The sequence below is a fragment of the Sarcophilus harrisii genome, chromosome 4, assembly GCF_902635505.1.
Source record: "Sarcophilus harrisii chromosome 4, mSarHar1.11, whole genome shotgun sequence".
Taxonomy (NCBI): Eukaryota; Metazoa; Chordata; class Mammalia; order Dasyuromorphia; family Dasyuridae; genus Sarcophilus; species Sarcophilus harrisii.
Genome location: NC_045429.1, coordinates 22,146,007 through 22,166,856, shown reverse-complemented (window position 1 = coordinate 22,166,856; position 20,850 = coordinate 22,146,007). Strand labels below are relative to the sequence as shown.

The 20,850-nt window shown below is 48.7% G+C and overlaps 1 protein-coding gene across 4 annotated transcripts in view; it reads left to right on the top strand.

Annotated features, from left to right (window-relative positions):
- The window catches only part of ACOT11 (acyl-CoA thioesterase 11), a 77,026-nt gene that overhangs the window by 46,144 nt on the left and 10,032 nt on the right, over positions 1-20,850 (top strand). For 3 of the 4 annotated variants that reach the window (XM_031969064.1, XM_031969066.1, XM_031969065.1), the window contains exons 3-8: positions 1,094-1,163; positions 5,643-5,703; positions 6,972-7,070; positions 13,672-13,807; positions 18,213-18,369; positions 20,597-20,716. In XM_031969064.1, coding sequence (XP_031824924.1) covers positions 1,094-1,163; positions 5,643-5,703; positions 6,972-7,070; positions 13,672-13,807; positions 18,213-18,369; positions 20,597-20,716 — 643 coding nt within the window. The remainder of the gene's footprint in view (positions 1-1,093; positions 1,164-5,642; positions 5,704-6,971; positions 7,071-13,671; positions 13,808-18,212; positions 18,370-20,596; positions 20,717-20,850) is intronic. The other variant, XM_031969067.1, reaches the window with a different exon arrangement.

Sequence of the window (20,850 nt, the reverse complement as noted above, 5' to 3'; positions counted from 1 at the left end):
GTAGATGGGGTCCGGGGGCCCTTACGGCTCTAAGGAAGAGGCTTGTGCATTCGGCGGCTGTGTGACCTTGGGCAAGGGTGATGGCTCTCTCCGGGCTCAGCCCGTGATGTGCCTGGGTGCATGTTCCTGGCGGGGACCCAGAGCGGGGATGGTTGGGACAAGCTCTGCCAGCGGCTCTCTCTCCTCTTCCTTCCCGCCCACGAGCCGGGGCCTTGAGCCAGGGGAGCTGCCTCCTAGGTGGCGGGGGGAGGGGGAGACACGGGGGAGTGAAGGAGCACAGACCTCCAGGGTGGAGTCACGGAGCCTGCCTTCCCCGACACGCCACAGGGAGCCAATGTATTAAATTCATTTTTTTAATTTATAAAGTCTCCCCAGTGGTTTCTTTTAGGGGAAAGATAATCAATGCAGCTTAGGGTGCACGCACAATAGCATTAAGGAGCTAATTACATTTTGCAATTAGATGTTGCTACCCTGCTTTTTTAAGTCTTGGTTGGCTCCCAAAAACCGTGGTGTTTGTGTTTTTGTTTGGCTTTTTAAAGGAGAAAGCCCCGGTCGGGTCCCGGTAGCCATCGTGGGGATGAGGGGTTGCCTTGGTCCCGGAGGGCAGAACTAGGGATGATGGGAGCGGGGGCGAGGGGCCGATTTAGGCTGGACAAATATCCTCAGCGAGTGAAAGGAGCTGCCTTGGGAGGGGGTGGGCTTCCCTCCCTGGAAGTCTTTGGGCAGAGAGACTGAGGGGCAGCAGAGTGAGGGTGACATTGAGAGTCCAAGGGCGGTGACCAGCACGATGAAGAGCATGAAGACAGGGGGGAGGGACCGGAGGTTCCCTGGACAGCCCAGACTGGGTCAGGACCCTGGGCGGACGCCTCTGAGAGGCAGTTTTAGGCTTCGCGTGCTAGGAGTGGGCCCAAACTCGGGAGCCACGAGGTCTGTCCCTGAGGCTGGTCGGTCATGTCTCAGGGTCAGGGGGATCTTGGGCAGGTCAGGGCTGGACTCGGTGATCTCAGAGCCCTGCTCAGCCCCAGGTGCCTCTGATTCTGGGGGCCAGAGGGTGACTTTGGGGGCGCCCGCCCCCCTCTTTCCTTGTGTTTAGCTGAGAGACACGCAGGCTGCCCGTGCGTAACGGCCTCGGTGGACGACATCTATTTTGAGCACACCATTAGGTGAGTGACCGCCTTGTCTGCTCTCAGATCCCCTTTCCCCTTTGGGGCTGAGCCCCCTTCCCAGCCCAATCTAGCCCGGATCTCTCAGTGTCCCCAGTGCTTCCTAATCCCCAAACTGTGCCCTCTGAACCTTGCTGGTTGCTGAGGACACTTAGCCCTGGAGAGGAGAAGGCTTGGCGGGGAGACAGCCTGGGCCGGAGCTTAAGTGCCCAAAGGCTGCTCTGGAGGAGGAGGAGGAGGAGGAGGAGGAGGAGGATTGTTCTTCTTTGCCTCAGAGCTAGGCCGGCCAGCCTTGTAGGGAGGCAGCTGAGAAGGCGGAAAGGACCCTGATTCCGAAGCCAGGGAGACTGGGCTCAGATCCACTCTGAGTACCTGTTTTTTCTGCCACTGGAGCCTCAGTTTCCTCATCTGTAGAGTGGGAAGGTTGAACAAGATGGCTTGTGGGGGCCCTTCCAGACTAGGAGGACTGTGCAGCAAGGGGGTGTGCCAATTGTGCAGGGGGTGAGTTTCCCGTCATCCCTGGGGGGAGGCCTGATGACCCCTCGTTTGGCACACAGTAGGGGTCAGACTGGACGCTCTCCAGGGCCCTCCCAGGGCTAAGATTCTGTGATTCTTTGGCTCCCTGAGCCGGGCCAGTTAACTAAAAGGGAGTGTGTGTGAGGGAAAGAGCTTCTTGGGGAATATAATCACTCAATTGCTGGAGAACTTGTTGTCTTTTGCTCCCCTTGACCTTGTGATGGAGGGAATACAAATATTGTTATCTCCATGGGCCAGATGAGAAAACTGAGGCAGGGAATGGAAGTGACCGGTGCATGGTCACACAGGTTTAGTCCGGAGGCCAGGAAGTGTCTCTGCTTGAACCTCGGTCCCAGGCCTCGGCGGACGGGTGAGCCTGGGAGAAGGGCAGTTAGCCTGAGCTTTGGCTCAGGGTTCTAGGGCACAGAGAAGGATCTGACCGTGCCCTGAGAGGACTGGAAGCAGTGCCCTGTGGGCCTGAGCTGCAGGAACCGGCAGGGTTTGGCACAGAGCAGGGAAGTCTCCCTTGCTTTTCAATCTCGTCTGACTCTTTGGGACTCTGGGCTTTTCTTGGCAGATACGGGAGCATTTTGTGATTTCCTTCTCCAGCTCATTTTACAGATAAGGAAACTGAGGCAAAGTTAAATGACTTGCCCAGGATGACACACTACTAAGGCCGAGGATAGCTTTGAACTCGTGAAGGCTTCCTGACTATGGCACCGCCCAGTGACCCCCAAGAGAAGGCTTAGGCAGGACAGAATAATTGGGTTGTAGAAGGGGGATTGCCTGTGTTCTGCCTGGGCCCCAGAAGGCAGAGCAGGTGTCATGGATGGAAGGATGGAAGGCAGGGTGACGGCCCCTCGGTCACATTGGTCACAAAGGCAGGGGTGGCCTCCCTGGCTAAGGATGGGCACACGGATGGATGGCGCATTGCTTAAGCTCCTTCTGTGTGCTAAGGGCCGAGCTCACACATACAAACAAGCAGCCCTCGGGGAGCTAACGAGGCTCAGGCAGGCTCAGGGGGCAGCAGCCTAGGCTGCCAGGGAGGACCGGGGGTATGTGTGGGCAGGGCCTGGGCTCCTGCTCCCGGGAGGCTCCCACTGCACCGAGAGGCGGGCAGGCTCTGCCTCCCGGGGCCCTCCCGAAGCGGGATGCGCCTGCTTGGGTACCCGGGGTGTGGGCTGGATGTTGCGGCAAGCACGTCGAAGGCGGCTGTTGTGCTAGTGCTGAGGGAGGGCCTGGCTCTCCCGAGGAGTCTCCCTGCCAAGGGGGACTTGTTCCCTCTTGTCTCCATTGGATGGCACCTCTGCAGGATGCTGGCGGGCGCCCACGCCTCGCTGTGCCGAGTGCTTCTGACGCATCCGGGCAAGGAGTCTTACTGGCCCCGTGCCCAGGGCTGAGAGAGAGGGGGGAGGGAGGGAAAGGAAGGAGGGAGGGAGAGGGAGAGGGAGGGGGAAGGAGGAGGAAGAGACAGACAGAGGAGAGAGGGAGGGAGGGAGGGAGAGAGAAGAGACAGGGAGGGAGGGATTCTCTACATGTGACTGTGTGAGAGATGGAGGAAAACAGATCGAAATAAGAAGAGAGACAGAGACACACACAGAGAGAGACAGAGAGACAGAGGAGAGAGGGAAGGAGAGAGAAGAGACAGGGAGGGAGGGATTCTCTACGATGTGTGTGTATGTGCAATTGTGTGTGAGAGAGGAAAATAGAGATAAAAAGAGGGAGGGGGAGGTAGAGATAGGGAGAGGCAGAGAGATGGGGGGAAGGAGAGACAGACAGAGATACAGAGACAGAGACAGAGAGAGAGAGAGAGAGAGAGAGAGAGAGAGAGAGAGAGGGGAGTGGTTCTCTGTGTGTGATTGTGAGAGAGGAAAGCAGACAGAGAGAGATGAAGATTTTAAAAAAAGGGAGAGACCGAGACAGACAGTGCTCGTGGCTTGTGACGCCGGCCTATCAGAACCAGAGTGGCCATTGCTCTCAGCCCTGCTGGCCCGGGAGGCCCTGAAAGGACTGGGGGGCCATGGTTGGATGAGTCGACAAGGTCAGCGGGAGGGCAGAGCATTCCCAGGCATCGAGGCTGGCCCGGGCCCAGGGAGAGGCGCGAGGAGACGGGCCTGGGCCATAACCGTCGGCCCGTGAAGGGGAGGAGGCCGAGGCCGAGGTCTTGACCAGGGAGAAAAGCAACTTGGGGATGGGAAGTCAAGGCTGCGGCAGAGACTGGGGGGGTCAGGACTTGGAGAGTCAGAGCTGAGAAGGAGTGACCCGGGGGAGCATCCAGACCATGGCTCCCTTCACAGAAAAGGGCACGGGCTTTGGGGCGTCGGCAGGTGGCTGCAGGGCCAGGTCCCCGGGCCTCCACTTTCCCTGCCTTGTCCAGGAGAGCTCTCTTTCCCAGGCTGCCCTTAGAACTCCACAGGAGCTCAGATCTGGACTACAGGTGTACCTGTTTGCCTACACACACACACACACACACACACACTCCTCTCTCTCTCTCTCTCTCTCTCTCTCTCTCAGCTATTGCTGCCATTGGGATGGGAGAAGGCAGGAGATTCCTAACTGTTCCTCAAGGGCAATGGGTGGAGAATTGTGGGAAACTCTGGCTGGGGAGCCAGGAGAAGAGGAAGGGGAATTCCATGCCTTGGGGAGAGACAAGCAGACTTCTGGGAGAAGACCCTGTCTTGGGCTGCTCTGGGGAGGGGCGGGGGAGGATATTCAGCAAACTCCAAGGGCTCCCGGGCGCCTCCAGGATCTGGCAGAGGCCTGGCATCCAAAGGCCTTCAGGCTGGCCCCTCTGCCTTCCCGGTCCCCTTCAGCCTTGCCCCCTGCAGTGACGCCAGCCTCCGGGCTGTTCCACATTCCCCCAAACCCCATCTCCAGGTTCGGGCATTCTCTCCGGCAGCGCCCCAAGCCTGGGGCTCTCACCCTCCTCATCTCTGCCAACTGCCTTCCCTGACTCCTGTAAGCCCCAGCTAAAAGCCCGGGAGGCCCAAACCCTCTCAATTCTAGGGCCTGCCCTCTACGAATGGCTCCCTCCATCCTGCCCATAACCTCTTTCTACATATTCATTCACACGTTTTCTAGACATTAGATTGTGAACTTTTGTTTTTGACGCCTTCGTATCCCCCGTGCCCGGCACCGAGCAGGGACTGCGTGTGGGCCTCCGATCCAGGTGTCCGAGGGAGCAGGCTGGCAATGCATCTTGGGAAGCTTTTACTAGGGACCCATTGCTTTTCTAGAACATTTCACCATCAGTTTAATTCCCCAGGGAAGGAATTGGCTTTTCCAAGAGCTTTCTTTCCCCCTAAAAGACAGGCCTAGGAAGGTTCAGTAATTTGTCCCCCCCCCCCCCAGGGTAGCCGAGCAGAGCTTTGCCATTGCCCACACTGTCCCTCCAATGATGTCACAGGCTTCAGCTGCTCTCCAAGAGGCTTCCCAGCTCTACCAGGCCTGAGCGCCCACCAGACACGGGGGCTGCCCCTGCCCCAGGAGGCCCGAGTGCAGCCAGCCAAAGGGTCCCTGGCTGCCCTTACTGGCGACGAAGGGCTCCAGGCCCTCAGAGGGAGCAACTTCCCCAGACACCGGTGGGAAGGGACTCCAAATCAGGGGCTCTTCCAAATATTACACAAGGGCTTTGTGATGTCATGTGGGAGGGCCTGAGAACATTAGAGCTCATGATGGTGTTCTTGGGACAGTCTCTGAGGCCTGGGGGGAGCTGTCCCGGGGGGGGGGGGAGCTCCCTCGGGGCTGCAGGTCTCCTTTCATCTCCCCCCGGATAACTTAGCCTCATAGGCCTGAGAGCTGAAACGCACTTGGAGGTCGCCCTTCTGACCCCTCATTCCACAGCTCAGGACACCGCTGACAGCCAAGAGGGAAGCAGCCCCGCCAGGATTTGAATCCAGGTCCTCTTGGGCCCAACTGCGGCCAGTTTGACTGTTAACGTCACACTTCTTGTTCTTTTCCCAGAACTGGACAGGTGGTTTACATAAAAGCCAAGGTGAACCGGGCCTTCAACTCCAGCATGGAGGTGTGTGGGGGACAAGGGGAAGCCTGGGGGCTGGAGCTGGGGGTGAGGGGCGAGGTGTGTTTTGGGGAAGGGCTTGGAGACGGGGGAGCAGGAAGCATATGGGGTAGTTAGAGGGGGAGGAGACATATGTAAAGTCGGGGGATGAGAGAGCTTGGGCCCCCCCAAGGCGCCGTCTGGGAGCTGGGTGGTTGGCTCACTGCCCCGGCCCCAGCACCCCAAGTTCCCCTCCCCACTAGGGTGTCTCCTTCCTGCTGGTCACTCTCGGGTTTTCTGCCCAACATCAATGACAGCTCCCATTTCTCTGGTTCACAAACCCCAACATTTATAACTACCCCCTGAGGAGAGTCATCTGAGGCCTCTCTCCTACTTTATTGCCGAGGCCCAGAGAATGGAATTAAATTACCCAAGATCGTTGAGTTAGGAACCAGAATCCAGACCCCGCGTCCCGGTTCTTTGCCCTCCGGAGGTCTGAGTATTTGGCAGTGTGGAGCAGTAAGCAGGACGCTGGGCCGGGAGCCAGGGGTCCTGGGTTACCGTCCTCTCCAGGACTTTGGACAAACCCTGAGTGCTCACTTCCAGCACATCCTGAGCCTTTGGGCAGCAGCCCCCCAGCGGGTGCTCCCACTCCCGTCCAGGAGCTTGGCCAGCAGGGGGGAGACCAAAACATTTTAAAATTATAGCAACTATTAAAGTCCACTTTCCAAGGCCAAGAAGGCTTGTGATCTTTGTTATTCTAAGGAAACCAGAAATGGAGGCTCCTTGCAATATTAAAGATTAATGTTTCCCCTGGCCCTGGACAACATCTAGGACTCCAAGCGCTAGAGGCAGGTGGTGATCTGATTGGTAGAGGGACTTTCCCCACTGGGACTTTCTTGTAAATCACAAATCTCCCCAAACTTCGTCATTGGGATTCTGAATCCTGCTGTGACCCCGTGGAATCTTTCTCTCCACGAGGTTGGGCCAGCTTCCCACGGCAGGAGGGCCATTCCCATGAGCCTGGTCTCTCCGCCACCTTTCGGGATACCAGGGGAGGCCCGTGGCCTCCTGGACTCGTCCCATGCGGCAACCTTTGGCCTGCTTCTGGCGGCCGTGTTTTTCCAGGGGTCCCAAAGCACATTCAGATTTTAGATTAGGCTTCTTCCCAGTCAGGCCTGGATATATGAGAGTAACAGGAAGGACCAGGACTTGGGGAACTCTTAGGGAGGCTGATGGGAGCCCAAAGCCCCCCTGCTGAGCTCCCTCCAACCCCGAGGCCTTTATGCTTCTAGGTGGGCATCCAGGTCACGTCAGAGGACCCGTGCACCGAGAAGCAGTGGAGCGTGTGCAAAGCTCTGGCCACATTTGTGGCCCAGAGAGAGTCTTCCAAGGTAGGGAGAGGACCTTTCACCTTTCAGCTCCCCTGGGGCAGGGAAGGCAGCCGAGAGGGTTTGTCCCAACAGAGTCCAGCAAATGCCCGTGAAATGATGGAGGCCCAAGCCTGGCGGGTCGGCTTACTTGTAGGACTCTATAGAGAGTGTTTGGGGATCATAGGGTCCTAGATGCAGGACCGGGGTCATAGATGAGGAAGGTCCAGGAAGAATTTTATAAAGTAACAGCACCTAAGAATGTCAGAGATGGGATTCAAACCCAGGTCTCGTGCAGCCAGAAACCGGAACGCTCTCCACCTTCTTTCTGTTCCTACTGTCTGAAGATCGGAGGAAGAAGCTGCAAAGGAGAGGACTGGAGTGAGGAAGGAGGGGAGGGGAATGAGAGGGCTGACAGCCTTCTTCTATTATCTGAAGTGCCAGTAAGGGGAATTGGGATTGGATTTCTTCTCTGTGGTCCCAGAGAGCAGAAACCAGAAGTACATGGAGAGTTGACGTCAGAAAGAAATTCTTCACAGTTGCATTGTCCCAGGATAGGACGGACCAACTCTGCGGCATATTCCTCTGTCCCTGGAGGTCCCTCAAGCAGAGAACGGCCAATCCATTGTCTGATTTGTTGGGATAGTTTGTTTCCATGTACACGTTGATCCGGGAGACTCTGGAAGGCCCCTGCCCTTTATCAATCTTTATTCTTTATTCAGTCATTTCCAAGCACTGTCCTAGGTGCTGAGGATACAGATAAAATCAATGAAAGTCTCCCTCTTCCCAAAGGAGGCTGATTCTCATTTTACAGAAAAAAGAGCCTGGGAAGTGATTTTCCCAGTGCATCACAGTGGCTAAATCTTCTCATGGGTCTGGAGGCAGCTGGTAAAGCACCGGTAAAGCACCGGGCTTGGAGTCAGGGAGACCAGAGTTCTAATCCTGCCTTAGACACTAGCAGGAAAGCCATTTAAGCTCGGTCGGCCTCAGTTGCCTCATCTGTAGAGTGAGGATAATAATAGTACCTACATCTCTGGTCATTGTGAAGATAAAATGAGATCATTTGTAAAGTGCTTTGCAAACCTTAGTGCCATTATTTGAATCCTGCAGTCCCCAATCTGGTCGGATGTCTTATTATTCCTTTGAGAGCGAGGAACCAGGCAGGGGAGGAGTTGGTCAGCAATCATGGAAGGCAACCTGGAGGAGATGATTCTTTTTTAAAATTTTATTTCCAAGGACAACTCTTGAGTGGGGAGTTGAGGGAAGACATTTTCGACACGAACTTTAGTGGAACAGGTCAGGGCGTGGGGGCAAAGGGACTTCATTCAGGCCCGGCCAGGAGCCTGGGCTGGCTGGGGCAAGCAGCTGAATGGTAGGAAATAAGTTAGCATAGGTAAGGAACATAATTGCCCAGATAATTAAACCATAATCTCTGGCTCGGTTAATCATTCCTGGTGGAAGCATCCGGTTTGAACCACAATACCATAACCTATACTATTATTATAATCACTACCATCAACTTACTGATGTTAATAATAATAGCTGGCATTTGTACAGAGCTTTAAGGTTTGCAAAATGCTTTATGTACATTATCTCATTCGATCTTTTGCAACCTGCCTGGGAGGCGGGTGAGATCGTCTCCATTTTACAGAGGAGGAAACTGAGGCACAGGGAACTTAAGCAACTTGCCCAGAATTCAAACTCTGGGGGTCTCTGATTCCTAGCCCAGCACTCCCCTGGGCCGCTTAGCGCCCTCCAAATAAAAAGTTCAGCCTACATATCACTTGTACGCAAGTTCTCTGGAGGGCTAAGTGGACGTTTCCCAGCCTATCAATGCCATACCAAGGATGTTGGACTTGATGTAATCAAAACTTGGGCACTGGTTTAGACTCCTGGCAGAAAAGTGAACTCAATGAATCCATTGATGGACAGGAAGCTCTGGGCACTTGTAGTCAGAGAGATCTGAGTTCCAATTCTTCCTAGCTGTGTCACCCTGGGCCAGTCATTTCAGTTTCCTTTTGTAAAATCAGGATCACCTAAGCATCACCTCACGGAGTCTTCGTGAGAGTCAAATAAAATATTTGTTAAGTATCTTGCAACGATATAAATATGAGCTATTACTATAAAGTGATTGAACAAAAATGAAATTGATATTTTCTTCTGAAGCCAAAATGCTTCCTAAAGCATCGCCTTGTACCCAATTTCCAGATGTAAGAATTTAGGGTCTTCCTCACCTGTAAAAGGGACCCGGACTAGATAATCTCAGAAGTCCTTTTAAACACGGATATTCTGTAATTCCTGTAGATGGTGGAAGGGACACTAGATTTGGGATGAGAGGGCCTAGGTTCAAATTGTGGATTACTTCCCTAAAAGTATTTATTTTACATTTAGTTCTCATTTTATTTTTCTCAATTATATGTAAACAAAAATCGAAATATTCTTTTTTATTATTGTAGCTTTTTATTTACAAAGCATATGATCGGGTAATTTTTCAACATTAACCCTTGCAAAAACTTCTGTTCCAACTTTTCCCCTCCTTCCCCCACCCCCTCCCCTAGATGGCAAGTAGTCCCATACATAATTTTTTTTTTAAATTGAGTTCTATTTTCCCTCCCTTCTCCTTGAGAAGCCCAGTTATTTGCTATCAATATACATGTGAAGCCTCGCATTTATTTTACATGTATTCAATATAGATTTATCTAAGTACATATTGTCTTCCCTATATAATATTAGCTCCTGGAGGGTCTTTTGACCAAACACTTAGAGCCCTGCCAGGAACATAGCAGGTACTTCACAAACACTTGTTGATGCAGCAGAGCCCCCGGCACACTGGAGGACACCAGAGGGATGCTCTTGGTTGCTCATCTTTAAGGAAGAGTGCCATAGGCTAATAAACTTCTTCTTGACTCTGGCTGTACTTTTGAAGAACTCTCTTCTCCCTCTCCCTAATCCCCCCTTCTTCCCTCTCTGTCTCTCCCCCCTCCCGCTTTCCTTTCTCCCCTCTGTCTTTTTCTCTCTCTTCCCCTTTTCTCTTTCCTCTCCCTTTTTCTCTCTCTTCTCTCTTCTCTCTCTCTCCCTCTCTTCCTCTCTTTCCCCACCCTCCTCTCTCATTTCTCTCTCTCATTTCTCTGTCGATCTGTCTCTGTCTCTCTCTCCTGTCTATCTGTCTCTTTCCCCCTTCTCTCTTTGTCTCTTTCTGTGTGTCCTTTTCTCTCTTCTCTTCTCTTCTCTTCTCTTCTCTTCTCTTCTCTTCTCTTCTCTTCTCTTCTCTTCTCTTCTCTTCTCTCTCTCTCTCTCTCTCTCTCTCCCCTTCCCTCCCTCCCCCCCACCCTGGTCTTCCTTCTACCTCTCTGATAGCTCCTTCTCAGTCTCCTTTGCTGGATCCTCCTCTAGGTCAGAGCAGCTAACACTGGGGACCCCAAAGTTCTGTCCTGCACCTCTTTCTCTTCTCCTGCTTCACTTGGTGATCTCATCAGTTCTCGTGATTTCACTGATCTCTTTGCAGTTTTTAGATCCCCTTGTCAGGTCCTGACTGATCATTTTTGCTTGCGGTCCCCTGTGCCCAGAGTTATCTGTCTTCTCATCTCTGTCTCTTGGTCCCTCTGCTTCTTTCAAGTCCCAGACAATTCTCCTGATCCAGATTTCCCTCTTAATGCCAGCACTTTCTCCTGTTTATTATCTCTAGTTTATCCCACCTATGGCTTCTTGGTAAAGAGTTGTTTTTAATATTGTCTCTCCCATTAGACTTTGAGAGCAGAGAGTAGTTTTTGCCTTTCTTTATATCCCCACTGCCTGGTACACAGTAGGTACTTAATAATTGCTAGTCAACTGACTACTGGTTGAGCATCTTTATTATTAGATATTGCAGCTAATGAAGGTAAGTCTGTAAGAAAATCCCTTCCCTTTCCCCCACCCTACTACTCTCTATTACCGACTCCACACACCGTCTCTTGCCCTGAGCCTGAAACTCTGAGCTGCATCATTGACTCTGGGGAATGGCCACCTCAGCTATTTAAAGACCTCTAGGATAGGGCCGGTCTTCAGCCAGCAAGCCCCTAATGCTCTTTCCAATTCGATCAGAGAAACTTTGCTATACTTTGTAAGGGCTGTCTGGGGGCTACAACAGCTTTGTAATTCTTTAACCCCTCTTAGACACATTACTACTTTATTACTTCTGTGATAAGTATTTTGTTTCTGTGACTGCATCATTCAACACCAGTGAACCAAAGACTAACTGCCCCCTTCTCCCTAGATATCTATTTACATGCTCTCTCCTCTCTGAGAATGGAAGCTCTCTGAGGGTAGAACATGTTTTTTTCTTTTTTGGGTAACCCCAGTATCTAGCACAGTGCTTGATATATAGAATGTGGATCAGTTGTTCTCAGTCATGTCCAACTCTTCATTACCCCATTTGGGGTTTTTTTGGTAGATACTAAAGTGATTTGCCAATTTCTTCTTCAGTTCATTTTACAGATGAGGAAACTGAGGCAAACAGAGTTAAGTGACTTGCTCAGGGTCACATGGCTAGGAAGTATCTGAGCCCAGATTTGAATTCTGGAAGACAAGTCTTCCTGGTTCCCAGCCCAGTGCTAACCCCTATACCACCACTCTTGTAGGTGCTCAACAAATACTTATTGGTTGATGTCAATTGAGCCCTGGTAAACTGGTTGAGGCAAGGGGAAGGGTCTAGGTCTTACTTTAGCGAAGAATCAGTATTATAGTCTAGAATATATCATATATTAAAATGTTACAGGCTATAATATATCAGACATTATAATGTTACAATCCATAATATATCAGATATTATAATGTTAGTCTATAATATATCAGATATTTTAATACTACAGTCTAGAATATATTATATCAGATATAATAATATATATAATGTTATATATGTAACATTATAATATCTGACATGACATCTATAATATATCAGATATTATAATGTTATAGTCTACATTATATCACATATAATGTTCTGGTCTATATTATAGACACATGTGGTAGTGCCAGTGACCCAAGAGTAGGAAGATCCCTTAGCATCCATAACCTGAGCAGCAAATCCCTGTTAACAAATTATTATGTGCCTAATATGTGCAGGGACTTTTTGGAACCAGAGGATTTAAAGCTAAAATCAATCAACAAATATTCATCAAGTACCTACTGAGTGCCAGCCAGGCTTTGGGATTGCACAAAGAAAAATGCCCTCTGGGAGCTACCATTCCATGAGGGTGGGTCATGTATTTGCATATGTAAACACAGAAATCACTATGGGGCTCAGGGGCTCACTTGCCTTCTCCCACTAAGGGTCCCATAGGTATACAGCTCAGGTCCAGTCCTGAGGGAGCTTGACGTCTAAAAGAGAGGGGCCAGTTTCCTTCTCATACTCTTTGGTTCTTTATGTTTCCTCCTCAGAGCCTTGTGGAAAATCACCAAAAGCTTAGATTTGACTCAATTCTGCGTTAGTATAAAGAGTACTCAATGTCCACCAGGACAGTTATTTCTTTCTTTCACTAAGAAAGAAATGCTTAGTACACTAAAAACTAATAAGTATGTACTGACAATGACTCAAAACTTGATCCAGTCACTAAGAACTCTTATTGGACTTTCCCAGGAGACAGACACTTAAAAACATTAAAATGTTTAAATTAAAAACATTTAATGGGACTGTTGAATCGACATTTCATCTTTACTTTAACTCTATATTGTTCAATGCTCCCTTAAGGTCAGTGTCTTCCGGGAAACCAGGGCTTGGTTTTCTCCTCCTGTCTATTTTCTTCAGAAAGTGCTTAAAATAGCACCTGGCTGAGGGACTCAGGGGCTTCTGACTCATGAAATCACCTTAAAGATGAGAAACATCTATCTCAGGATCACAATTTGATCACCTGTGATTAGGGAAAGAAATACAAAGACAAGGAGGCTGACAAGGGCTTGTCTAGGCAGCATGTACTTTAGCTATGTAAATCTGTTGCTGAAGTGTAAAGGGGAGGGGTCAGGGGTATGTCGCAAGGGGCCTTTCCCCCACATTGTGGGAAGTCCGGACAGAGAATCCAACATTATAATATTTGATAGAATGTAGTGTAGACTATAACATTATAATATCTGATATGTTATAGACTGTAATATTATAACATCTGATATATTATAGACTGTAGTAATAAAATATCTGATATTTTATAGACCGTAACATTATATTATCTGATATATTATAAACTGTAACATAATATCTGATATATTATAGATGTAACATTATAATATCTGATATATTGCAGAGTGTAATATTATAATGTCTCATAATATTCCAGGAAGAGGGAGAAGAAACTGAGAGGAACTATTCTCTTTCTTTTAAGTCTAAGGTAGACTTAGAGAATTGGGTAGAATGCTTGGTCAGAGAGGTCAGGGGGGTATAGGGGAAGGATTCAGGATCTTCAAAGCCTTTAACCTAGAGATCTTTGGAAGAAAAGATGCCGTGGAGCTGTCCAAGGTGGGGTCCCAAAGATGAACCTTCTTCATGGCACCCTGACACCCATGAATGCATGGGTCATTCAGTGGTATAAATAGATGCACTTTTTGTTGACTCCAGTCTCTTGTTGCCCTTGTTCCTCTCTCCAATTCTGGGTGGCAGGTAAAGCTCAAACAGATCCTGCCGCTGACGGAGGAGGAAAAGGTGGAGTACAGTGTGGCGGCAGAGCGACGAAGAATGAGGCTGCTGTACACGGACACCATCCAGGACCTGCTGGCCAAGAGTGTCATTCAGGATGGTGAGATGCCCCTGTGGGAGCGGACCATGGGGTGGGCAGAGAGGAATGGGCTGGGATTAAAGTCCAGAAAAGGTTTACTAGGGTGATAAGACTGAAGAGCGGGCCAGATGAATAGGAGCTCATCCAGAGAAGAGAAAAATTTGCAGATCTGTGTGGAAAAGAGATTAGACTTACTCGGTTGTCCCCAGTGGGCAGAACAAAGGATCCGAGTTGCAAAGAGTGGGTCTTTGCATCCTCCCCCACATTTCCCTGTGACCTCCCTGACCACGCCTTCCTAACAATTAATAAGTCTGCCCCTCTCTGTACCTTACTTTACTCTTCTGTAAAATAAAAGGGTTATATTATATGACCTTTGATTTTCTTTCAATTTTCATGCTCTAGGAACTCAATAATTATCTGATATATGCATGTTTCCATTTTTTAGAAAATTAAGAAAAAATTAAAAAACAGACTTTTTTTTAAAACAAATATGCATAGTTCAGCTAAACAAATTCTTCCAGTGACTATCTATATGTTTCATTCTGTATCTTGCATCTGTTGCCTATCTGTCTGTTAGGAAGTGGGTAACTTGCTTCATCAATGGTCCCCTGGAATAAGTCTCCTTTATATTGTCCCTGAGAGATCTCAGATGCTTTGCTAGAATCTCCATGAACTGTATTCATATCATTTCCCTCATCCGTGGGTCACTAAACGTGGCAAAAAAGGAAACTGAGCTAGTCTGGCGTACTTGTTCCCGATGAAGATATCCTGAATCATTGCTTTTCTAGATGTTCTCTCACCATCTTTTTAATTATCTGTTCTGGAATTGTGTTTAGAATAGAAACTCAACTCACTGACCTATAATTTATAGCATCGGTTTTCTCTCCCAGCCTTTTTTTGTTTTGTTTTTAATTTTTTAATTTTTAATGTTTTATTTTTATTTATTTATTTAGACAAAATCAGGATAATATCTGCCCTTCTCCAATCCAGTAGCATCATTTTTGTAGTCAGTACCTAGGAATGGATGTGGTTCAGCTGGGCCTTGTGACTCATTGCATTCAGAGTCCCGAAGGAGTTCTTGTTATCTCTTTGTTTATCTTGAGTATCGCCTCCTTTGTCCGCCAACTTTTGTTGTGCTCTTTTCAATCCAAAGATCATTCTGTTTAGCCAAGAATACAGAAGCAAAATAGGAATTGAACACTGAGCACTTTGTTGTCACTTTTTATCCACCACAAGCAAAGGTCCGATTCCTTCTATGACTTCTACTATGAATTGGAAAACTCCCTTTTGTTGATTTTAGATTTTCTTGCCGGCCTCAGCTCCTTCTAAATTTTTGCATTCTTGACATTATTTTTTCCTGGACTGTGTTATTCTATTATACCTATTTTCTGTGACCTGACCTCACTTCTACCTTTTAAAAAAAATTTTAGTCTTAAAATTTAAGTTATTCAGTAAGTTATCTGTGTATATTATCTGTGTATACCTATTAGTATCTCTAGTCAACTCCACATTTTTTTTTTTTTTGCTGAGATAATTGGGGTTAAGTGACTTGCCCAGGGTCACACAGCTAGGAGACCCTATTTGAACTCAGATCCTCCTGACTTCAGGGCTAGTGCTCTGTCTACTGTGCCACCTAGCTGCCCCTGTTGTTGTTTTTTTTTTTTTAATATTACCTTTTTTATTTTAAAACTACTTGTAAAGATAGTTTTCAACATCCACTATTGAAAAACCTTGTGTTTCAAATTCTTTTTCCTCCCTTACCTCCACCTCCCTCCCCAGACAGCTAGGAATCCAGTATAGCTTAAACATGTGCAATTCTTCTGAACACATTTCCTCGTTTATCACTTTGCACAAAAAAAAAAATCAGATCAAAGAGAAAAAAATGAGAAAGAAAAAAAAGCAAACAAACAACAACAAAAAGGTGAAAATCCTATGTAGTGAGCCATATTCAGTCCCTATAGTCCTCTTTTTGGGTGCAAATGGCTCTCTCTATCAAAGTCTATTGGAATTGGCCTGAATTACCTTACTGTTGAAAAGAGCTGGGGCAGCTAGATAGTGTGCTACACTGATAGAGCACTGGCCCTGAATTCAGGAGAAGCCGAGTTCAAATTCAGTCCCAGATACTTAATACCTTACTAGCCGTGTTATCCTAGGCAAGTCATTTAACCCCATTTGCCCCCCTCCCCCCAAAAAACTGAAGATTCCATCAGAATTGATCATCACATAATCTTGTCATCACTGTGTACCATGTTCTCTTGCTTCTGCTCATTTCCCTCAGCATCAGCTCCTGTCAGCCTCTCCAGGCCTCTCTGTAGTCATCCTGCTGATCATTTCTTACAGAACAATAATATTCCATAACATTTATATACCACAATTTATTCATTCATTCCCCAGCTGATGGGCCTCCCCTCAGTGTCCGAATTGCCAGTACAAACGATGAATTCCAAAGCGAGTTATCCAGTGGCTTTGGTTACCTCTTGACTTGGGTATGTGCTGGCCGTTAATTGTAGATCGATTTAAAAACAACCAGGAAGCTCAGAAACTAAGGGGGATGTGATTAGTCTAAAAGCATGAGAGACCCAGAGAGGTTGTTCATGGCCTTGTTCTCCAAACCCCAGGCTACCCTTAGGTGTCCTGGAGTCAGAAAATGCTTGTTTTTTCAGTCACGTCCAGCTCTGTGACTTTATTATGGGTTTTCTTGGCAGAGTTTTGCTATTTCCTTCTCCAGCTCATTTTACAAATAGGAAACTGAGGCAAGGTTAAGTGACTTGCCCAGGATCACACAACTAGCAAGTATCTGAGGCTGGATTTGAATTCAGGTCCTTCTGATTCCAGGGATAGTGCTCTATTCACTGTGCCTCCATTAGGAACTTTTAAAGGAAAATGGAGATGTCTCTGAAGCTCATTGAATCTCAAAGCCTCAGGGGATTGTAGAGCCAGGAACCTTAATGTCAGTCCTATTTGGGGCAGCAGAAGCATCCTGAATTTAGAGACTGGAGAACCTGGGTTCAAATCTGCACTCCATTACTTACTAGCTACTATCCCTGGGCACTCTTTTTTACTCTCTGGTCCTCAGTTTTATCATCTGTACAATAGGGACACTACCTATTTTATGGGGTTGTTAAAAGGAAAATGATCTGTCAACCTTTAAATGCTATAGAAATGTGATCTATTATTATGATAATATTTATGATTTGTCATCTTTCAGATGCTATAGAAATGTGGCCTATTATGATGATCATATTTGTTATTTATTAATTAATAATACAATTAATATCCCTGAACATAAGCTCTTTCCAGAAAGAATAACATGATAACAACAGCCGCCATTTATGCTGCGCTCTAAGGTTTCCAAAGCACTTTGCCCGTGTCTAAGTAGCTCCCTGATGATCTGAAGTTGACTTGAAGGAAGGAAAGCATCATTCTGCCATCCAATAGAACGGGAGATGGGCCGGCCCCTGGGACTGACCATAATGTCAACAAGTTCAATTCAGCAAACATTTGGGTCCTGGGAGAGGTTCTGAATGCAGAGAAAGCTCAGTTCTCGTTCCCATAGAGCTTATGGAAGAATAAAGCAGACTCTAACCTGCGATGTGAACATTATACAGATGTGGATAGAGTGCCCTCTGGGGTCCGAGGGAGAAAGGTCATTCGTGGCCAGGGGGGGAAATACATTTGTGTCGGGCCATGGAGGACAGGGATTTGTCTTTGTATGTCAGGAGCTTAATATGATGACTGGCACATAGTAGGAACTTAATAAATGCTTATTGATTGATGGATAGAGGGTCATAGAATCACAGACCCAGATGTCCTGTTCTGATACGTTCCCAGAAAAGCATCTGCCAGCCTTTGTTCAAAGGGCTCCAGTGAGGGAGAACCCACTTCCTCTGTAGGCAGCCCAGTCCACTTTAGGGCAACTGTCGTGGCCAGGAAACTTCCCCTAATGTTGAGCCTCAGTTTGATTCTTTGTAAATCTGACTGCTCTTTGCTTCTGATTCTGTCTGTGATCCAACAGAACACATATGATCCCTCTCCCCTGTCAGTCCTTCAAATATTCAAACACATCCATCCTATTTCCTGGTATTCTTTTTTTTCCAGCTTCAATGTGCCCACTTCCCGTAACCAATCCTCAAAAAGCTCAAATCCCTTCACTGTCTTCTTCTGGGCACTTTCAGTTATAAATGACCTTCTGAAAACATGGTGCCCGGATCTGATCACATCAGATATGCTCTGAGTCAGTGCAACTCAGCAAGCATTAATTAGATGCCTGCTGTATGCAGGGGTTGTGTTAGGTACTGGAGATAAAAAGACAGAAAATAAACAAGCTGTGTATTAATGTTCACTTGCCCAATAAGCTAGCCGGAATCCTGAGGGCAGCCTCCTGATTGCCAGCAAGCCCTCAGCCCCGTTGCTTGTCCCTTGTCAGATCTGGAGAGAAGGGACTGCAGTAAGATGGTACCTGCCGAGAAGACCCGAGTGGAGAGTGTGGAGCTGGTCCTGCCCCCCCATGCCAACCACCAGGGCAATACCTTCGGTGGCCAAATCATGGCCTGGATGGAGAACGTGGCCACCATTGCAGCCGGGTGAGGTCTAGCTGAATAACCCTTCCTTAACGACCCCGAACAACCTTGCTTTCCCCAGTCTTTTGTGGGTGCCGTGGCCATCTAATGGGTTCCCTGCCTTATGATCCTCAGCCCAAGGTTGGATTACAGGGCAGAGGCTTAAGCTGAAGTAGGATTTTCCCCTCTGGTGGGTTTGACAATTAAGAACTCACTAGTATCTCTGGAGAGAGTAGTTTTGCTTGAGTGATGAGGTCGGAATACAAACCATAGAGATTTAAAAAGAGAGGAAAGAAAGTAGAGCTATCTGTTTGTCTATCCTTCTGCGATTTAGCCCCCAAAGGGAGGAGAGGAAGCAGGGACGGTAAGGATAAAGTCTGAGGGTTTGGAGGTTGGGGAGATGGATTATTTGTAGACGTTAAGGGGAGAGATTGAAGATGGGAGTGAATAGGGATGATGAAGGGAGCACTCTGCTGGAGGACAGAGGACGGAGTGGGATTTTGGACAGGTGGAGGGGCCGCCTCCTCATCTGAGACAGATGATGGAGGAGATCCAGGCAGAGGGCATCTGGGAGATGAGAGAAGAGGCTTCAGTTTCCCCTGAGAAGGTGGGGAGAAAGGGACTCTGGGAAGCTTAAGAAGAGATTGGACGGTTCAGAAAAGTCACCATGGCAGGATAACGAGTTAATTGAGGAGATGTAAAAGGATTGCTGAACAGCAGTGACGGCCCATTGGAGGTTGGGGAACATAAATCTGTGACGGACTCGGTAAGTGCGATTTTGTGATTCTGCTTCAGTTTCTTTTGGTCATACAAGAGCCCGAGCCAAGGTGGAAGATGGAGGGCGTGAGCCAAGGCGGAGGCTTGGAAGGGCACAGTATGATAAAGTGATCGGGAACTCAAGAGAAAAGGTCAGGGCTCAAGATGGGGAAAAAAGGAGAGAGGGGTTAATGAGGCAGTGACGGTTTGGAAGAGAGCTGGGGCGTTGGGAGACTGGAGGGGACGCTGTGGATGATGGTGGGTCTTAGTGAGGGGAGGCAGAAGGAGAAATGGAAAACCAATAGATTATGGCAAGAAAGGGGGATTTTGGACTTCCAGAACATGGAAGTGGAGCGTCTGTGGGGGATGGTAAGGTCAAGTTCATGACCATCCCTGTGTATTGTTGAAGTCAGGAGGAGGAATAGGTCTTGGGAAGTGCCTGAGTGGGGGGACTAGCAGTTTAGAGTGTTTGAAGGAGTATTGAGATGTATAGTGATGTTTTCTAGATGAGAGGAGGAATTGGAGAGGAGAAAAAAGATGGCGAGCAAGCCCTGAACGCACCGAGGTCGGAAGGGGAGTTTCCTGAGGGATCTGTAGGTGACAGCTGGCAGGATTGTGATTGGGCTGCAGATAAGAATGACACAGGATTGGCTACTGAGCGATGGATAAAGAGTGAGAATGTGGAAGTGGCCTTGGAGAGCCAGGATGAGGGAGTTGGGGGTGAGGAGTCCGGCCCCCCCTTATTTTATAGATCATTACACTGAGTCCCCGAGGCATGAAGTGATTTGCTCGGGATCGCACTGGTGTCCTGAGGGTCAAAGCCAGCTCCTCAGAGCCCAAACCCGGCTTTCTTTACTGCATCATGTTCCTCCTCGAGGGCAGGGACCATATGGTGCTCCGTGTTTGGGCTCCTGGCGTAGGGGCTGGTACATCATAGATGCCTAATAGCTGCTTGCTGGATTGATGTGGAGGGAGAGAAGGGGGTAGTTGGGAAGTTTCCTAGCAAAGCTGGGATGCGCACAGAGTTTTAGAGCTAGAATAGACTTTAGGGTCTAATGAGTCGGGCCCTCTTATTTCTCAGAAGAGGAAACTGAGGCCCAGAGAGGTTAAGTGAGGTACCCTTCAGTTAGAGTACCTGTTCTTCTGCCATGTTGCCTCCTCGTGGCATGAACTGGGCTTTGAAGGATGGCCGGGATTGGGATGGGGCTGGGTATTATTGACAGAGGGAACAGCTTGACCTCAGAGTAAAGGAGACACAAATGAACTGGGGGTGGGGGGGTGGGGACTGGGAGCCAATACCCAGCTGCTCCCTCCTTTTCCCTCCTGTGCTCCCATAAGCTTTTGCTACTTCTCCCTTTCCCACCTGGCCCATTCCCACCCTGCTGAGAACATAGTCAACTGGGCCTGGAAGGCCTGTTGAGTGATGGACCCAGGGCCCGGCAGGTGGGTCAGGGCCGGGCAGGCTCTGATATCCAGCTTCCCCCCATGACCGCAGCCGCCTATGTCAAGGCCATCCCACCCTGAAGACAATTGAGATGTTCCACTTTCGGGGCCCCTCCCAGGTCGGGGACCGGCTGGTGCTCAAGGCCATCGTCAACAATGCCTTCAAGAACAGGTGGGGGCACAAGGGGGGATGTGTGCATCCTGGGGAGGGGAGAGTGGGAACTAACCGTGCACCAAAAACCATAAAGGAAACTCACAGACCCTGAGCATGAGGAGGGAGGGAGGAAGAGCAGGGGATGTCGGGGC